This window comes from Trachymyrmex cornetzi, unplaced genomic scaffold (assembly GCF_001594075.2).
Source record: "Trachymyrmex cornetzi isolate Tcor2-1 unplaced genomic scaffold, Tcor1.1 scaffold521, whole genome shotgun sequence".
Taxonomy (NCBI): Eukaryota; Metazoa; Arthropoda; class Insecta; order Hymenoptera; family Formicidae; genus Trachymyrmex; species Trachymyrmex cornetzi.
The window spans coordinates 55,976-62,527 of NW_017299830.1; the positions used below are offsets into that span (position 1 = coordinate 55,976).

The 6,552-nt window shown below is 35.9% G+C and overlaps 1 protein-coding gene across 1 annotated transcript; it reads left to right on the forward strand.

The window, feature by feature from the left end:
- The first annotated feature begins 2,723 nt into the window (after positions 1-2,723).
- Vha55 (V-type proton ATPase subunit Vha55) lies at positions 2,724-5,387 on the forward strand. Its single transcript, XM_018514594.1, has 4 exons — positions 2,724-2,811; positions 3,673-4,139; positions 4,303-4,968; positions 5,121-5,387. The coding sequence occupies exons 1-4, from the start codon at positions 2,724-2,726 to the stop codon at positions 5,385-5,387; spliced, it is 1,488 nt and encodes a 495-aa protein (XP_018370096.1).
- Positions 5,388-6,552: the final 1,165 nt, after the last annotated feature.

Genomic DNA, 6,552 nt, shown 5'->3' on the forward strand with positions numbered 1-6,552 from the left:
GAAATTCTTATTCTCTCTGTTCCCTGTTCCTTTTATTGTCTGGAGCCCTTTAGAGAGAAAAAGAATGCATAAATTTACATTTTTGTCGATTTCTAAAGTGGAACAAAAAAATGCCAATGTTAAAAATGGTATGTAAGAAATATATAATACATAAATAAATAAATTAATGTTAATATTAATTATTAATTGTGAATTGTTAATGTTAATTATTCATTTTAATAATGTTAATTTTATTCATGTAGGATACATTTGTTCCTCTCATTTTGACGTAACAGCGTACAAAAAACCTTATTGATAGATGCAACTTCTTTTAGGGTGTTCACTGACACAGAAAAGAAAATTAAAATCCGATGCAGTGCCCACGCTGAATTTAGTATCATCAATCAGCAATGATATACAAATATAAGCTTCAGTAGTCAAGATTTGAGAGAGATTATTCTATATAATTTTTTATTGGCTACTTTAGTCGAGCGCGCAGTAAACACAATATAATTTGATAATTTGTTCACTTTCTCAGATAAATGATGAATCCGTAATAATACCACGATAAATACTGCGATAATACTGCCTGAAGAGAAAATAGAAATTTCAACTTCAAAACTTTTATTAAATTTGTATAAGCAAATTACATTACCAATCATGTTTATTTGCTCGGCAAGCAAGCTAAGGTGCGTTCCGTATCGTGCATGATGTGCATGATGCATCCATTATCCTTGTTTAACATTTGGTGAGCAACAAGGATAAACGATGCATTATGCGCATCATGCGAGTAACGGAACGCACCCCTAGATGCTTTGTCAACTTTCTTCCACCATGCAATCAATATTTCTTAAATTGGAGATTTTACAGAAATTTTTGCATCTTGCGAGAGCAACAGATTGCTTCGTAAACTGTACAATTTCTGAGAATCATTTATAATTTTTAATCGTTTGTCATTTATATGGAATGATATAAAAGTAAATAAAACAAGTAACCAAACTCTCGAGAGAGAATGTCAAAAAACAAATAAGAGCTAATGAGTTTTTTACGCGGTTGTTAGTGCGAATATAAAAATCGTTTATTGTTAAAATATAGTATAAATTAGTTACGCATAAACATTTTGGCCTGCTTCCGAGCTATCATCAGTATGTCTGAACTTATAATGTAAATTCTCACTTCTTCATAGGAAGACGGCAGAGTGGCAACTCAATCTTCAATTGGCAATGGTTGACAATTCCAGTGGCAACAAATAACAGATAAAAATCTGTGTAGATGTCGAAAACGTTACCAATTATTTTTTATAATAAAGAAAAATTAATGCACTCACCCATATAGCCATGAAAGACATGAACATCAGAAATCATTCAAAGTCGAGAGATAAAAGATCCGTAAATTATTCATGTTTAGCGAAACGAATATTGCGACGCACTAACAACCGCGCAAAAAACTCATTAGTCCTTATTTGTTTTTTGTTTTTTGATAAGAAAGTACCTAATCGTCAAATTAAATTAATTTATTTCGGTAGATATATATAAAGAAATAAAAATAATTTTATATTGTATATAATTTATATTATCATAAAAACTATTTTTTTTAAACAATATAGGTTAGATACGTGGTACGAATATAAAACAATGTAATTAAAAAGGCATATAACTACGGACGCCTGATATCGATGGCTTAAAATTATTATATTTGATAAAGTACAATAAATAAACGTTTGGGTCTTGAATCAGACCTTCTTCAGTATTAATATAATTAAACGTGATACGAATATATTACAACATAATTTAAGTCTTAAAATTAGAGTCTTACGTGCAATTATAAGTATTTTTAGATATTACAAATATCCGTTAATACATTACTCGCAGATGTTTATTTCCATTCCTTGCTAGATGTGATTTTTATTCCCATTTAAACGCAAATGTTCCATACGAGTCTGATTGTCAAACAGATCTTGATACGTGAACCACAAACAATATGTAAGCAAATTTTATTTTTTTAAAATAGATAGTAGAAACTGATTGTTACCTCAATTATAGTTCGAAATACATATTTGGGTGATAAATCGCCGGTAACACGATTCACGATGCGATTACGATGCAGACGCGCAACCGTCATCGCGCATTGAAGAAACCGCCATTTTTCGTCATCAATTGACAATGAGAAACGGGAAAAACGTCAAGGAATCGCATGGATCCCTTCATTCGTGGATCTTACGAATAATTACATTGATGTCTCTCTTAATTTCCCATACCTTTTTTCTCCACATCAAACATTAACTTTTCCCAGAACTTGGTTCAAAGAGAACGTTTAACGATTCACCTAGTCTAAGCCACATGATTGCACGTGCCTCATCTTCCATCCTTTTCTCATTTCTCCCACCTCCACTACTATTATTCTTTCTCTCTTTCAAAGCATATATTTATATTGTCTTTCATGATTTATTGCAAGAAACACGATTTATTCTAAAACACGAGATCCGAAAAAGTCGCTTCCGAGGTCTCCTTTCGCAATTTCAGTACATTTATCCATCTTTTTTCTTTTCCCCTTCTTCTGCAGCGCATCAATCCGTCGCTCTATCTCTATCTCTCTCCGTCGACGCAGCGACGCAGCCAAGCAGTAGCAAAGCAGTATCTTCTGCTGTTCCGGCTGTTCGTCGGATCGCCGATCGGAGATATCGGAGTGAACAGTGGCGGATAACGCGCGAGTGTGAAACGTTTTGAAAAGAAGTCTCCCTCAAGATGTATTCCAAGACCATCAGCAATCATCAGGCGAATAAGGAGCATGTGCTCGCCGTGTCCCGGGATTTCATCGCGCAGCCTCGTCTCAGTAAGTAGCGTCCACGTCGACGGTGACGAGGTGGAAACGCTCGGATACATAGGGCATCCGCGATTGGGCGTAGCATCTGATCGATTCTCCAACTTGGGGTCAGCTGATCTCACTTGAAATTCTGTCCGCATTTTTTTCGACAATTTCTCGCGCGCAGTCCTGAGAGATGAGATTGCCGTCGGGTTTGCGAACCTGCGAGGGGGAGAGGGATAGAGATGCGATTCCCCGAGGACACTCGCGGGTTTTATCGTTCTCGAAGTTCCCTCGAGCTGCCAGCGTCATGTGACCATGAGCGACAACTCGTGTTTGCTTGAGTGGCCTTTGTGGCCACATACTTTTGATTGCTCTTTTTAAGTATTTTTAAAAAGTCTAGAGTGGTCTGAAGACAGTTTTTTGATCTTGGGGCATAAGAAAATAATTTTCCGCGAAATGTTGTTTTCCTTAACCGAAAGATACTTAAATACTCTTGTGATATTTTCACCTATGGGCGTAACCTCATTAGTACTGGCAGTATTCGTGAAATTATGATATAATACAGTACAAAGGAAATATAAACACTGAACAAATGCTGAACAAATATTGAACGGATATTATACAATATGTTTAAAATAGTTTTGACAATTATGAATTAATGAAAGCTTTTTAATGGACAAGGATATAAATAGAATTATATTCTTAGAATTATTCTTAGAAAAGGTTTAGTTTATTAATATAATAAAAAATGTTTATTGCCATACATACATTGTATTTTTATTTATTGCTTTTATATAAATTTATATAAATATACAAGTATCAATTTATACCTCAATTTTATATGTTCAAAATAAATACAAAGTTAACAATAATTGTTTTTTCTTTTAGCTTATAAAACAGTATCTGGAGTAAATGGTCCATTAGTGATATTGGACGAAGTGAAATTTCCAAAGTTTGCTGAAATTGTACAATTGAAGCTCGCAGATGGCTCCCTACGTTCCGGTCAAGTTTTAGAGGTCTCTGGCTCCAAAGCGGTGGTTCAAGTTTTCGAGGGTACATCTGGCATTGATGCAAAGAACACTCACTGTGAATTCACCGGTGACATTCTGCGGACCCCAGTGTCCGAAGACATGTTGGGTCGTGTTTTCAATGGCTCAGGAAAACCGATTGACAAGGGACCACCTATCCTTGCAGAGGATTATTTGGACATTCAAGGACAGCCTATTAATCCGTGGTCTCGTATCTACCCAGAGGAAATGATTCAAACTGGAATATCGGCCATCGACGTTATGAACTCTATTGCTCGTGGCCAAAAGATTCCCATCTTCTCCGCTGCTGGTCTGCCGCATAACGAAGTATATCTTTTTGTTGTTTACTTTTCATTTGCAGAGGGATATATACATATGTACATCTCCTATAGGATATGCACATCTCCAAAAATTCAGTTTTTTGTGATATACATTTTGTAACTGGCATTCTAAAACAAAAAGATTTCATCCTCCAATTCTTACTTTACAGATTGCCGCGCAAATCTGTCGTCAAGCAGGTCTTGTCAAATTGCCTGGTAAATCGGTTCTCGATTCTCATGAGGACAACTTCGCCATCGTGTTTGCCGCTATGGGTGTCAACATGGAGACTGCACGTTTTTTCAAACAGGACTTCGAAGAGAATGGCTCTATGGAGAATGTGTGCCTGTTTTTGAATCTGGCCAACGATCCGACGATCGAGAGAATCATCACGCCTCGTCTTGCCCTAACGGCGGCCGAATTTCTGGCGTATCAATGCGAGAAACACGTGTTAGTTATTCTCACGGATATGTCCTCGTATGCTGAGGCGTTGCGTGAAGTCTCAGCCGCTCGTGAAGAGGTACCAGGTAGACGTGGTTTCCCTGGCTATATGTACACCGATCTCGCCACGATTTATGAGCGTGCCGGCCGTGTAGAGGGACGCAATGGCTCTATCACGCAAATCCCAATTCTTACTATGCCAAACGATGACATCACTCACCCAATTCCCGATCTTACCGGATATATCACTGAGGGTCAAATCTACGTCGATCGTCAGCTGTACAATAGGCAGATCTATCCACCTGTGAATGTGTTGCCGTCTTTGTCGCGTCTCATGAAATCCGCCATTGGCGAGGGTATGACGCGAAAGGATCACTCTGATGTGTCCAACCAATTGGTGAGTTGTTGTAAATTATGAAAAAAGTTATAAGAATGTTTTTAATATATAAAATCAAATTATAATATACTTCCTCACAGTTCTCTTTTCTATAACTATTCTAAAAATACCTATTTGTAATTGTTTTTTATAATTGTAAATATATCTTTCAGTATGCGTGTTACGCTATTGGAAAAGACGTCCAGGCGATGAAAGCCGTCGTTGGAGAAGAGGCGTTGACGCCAGATGATCTGTTATACTTGGAATTCCTATCGAAGTTTGAGAAAAACTTTATCTCGCAAGGCAGCTATGAAAATCGCACGGTCTTTGAATCGTTGGACATTGGCTGGCAGCTTTTGCGAATCTTTCCCAAGGAGATGCTTAAGCGAATCCCAGCCAGCACCCTCGCGGAATTCTATCCGAGAGATTCCCGTCATTAATCGTTTTATTTGTCTCGCCTTATGCGTAAGCTTATTTTAATGGAATTGCGCGTACAAATCCGATTTATCTTCTCTTCGACATTAAAACACTCCTGTATCTACAAAAAAGGTCGATGTAATGTGATAAGAGAATGATTAAAGAAAATAGTTAAACGGTGTATACGTTATCGGATAATAAAGGAAAAAAAGGAAGGAGTAACGCGCCTTTGTTGCAGGCTAAAAAATATTAATGTTACAAGCTTACAGGATCATATATTGTTTTTGATGTTGTGCAATGAGAGTGTAAAATGGATAGTAATGATATTAATATGTAAAGTAAACCGAAAAATTACAAACAATTTATGAGCTTGCATGTAAAAGTTGCAAGTTGCAGATCCAAGGTTACATATGTTATCTCTGGAATCTATTATATTATAATAAACACTGGATATAATATTGTTTCAATATTTGAGGATATTTGTTTTGCTTTAGAGCTACTGCTCACTCACGCCAAGCAATTATTGTAAAGTGTAATATATCTTACAGTATTAACGTAGACGAAAAGCATAGAGGAATCCTTGATCACGTTGTATTTGTGCGTTCCCAACATTCCACAACGAAATTCACATGTATAAGATTCTTTGCGTTTGAATCAATCTGAAGGAGAGATGTTTAACACAATATGTACAGTTATCTCTAGAGAATGTTTTGAGCGAAACATCGTCGTGTATCGTCTTGTAAAAGACAGAACTGTATATGTTAGAAATAGAGAATTAAAGGAGAATTGTTGTCTTTAAAACCGTTTATTTAATTTTTTTATACCAATATTAAATTTCCTTATTTATACATTCGTAATAAGTGAACATCGTTTTTGTTAAATTTACAAATTGTGGCAGTGTTCAGATTGCAAGAATTTAAAAGTGTGCAGATTGAGAAAGCATCTTTGTTTAACAATAGCACCGACGAGATACTATTAAAGACCGACATCCTTACAGGAGTTCGCGTCCTTGTGAACATTGAAGTGATTAAGAGTTAAAAACTGATAATATTGTACTAATTTTATGATTTATTAGTTTAGTAGAATTGCTATTTATGCATTTATAACTCAATAATACTCGATTTTTCTTTAAAATTGAGATTTCAGTGTTATCATCAAAGTTTGATTATCAATAAAGATGATAATTGC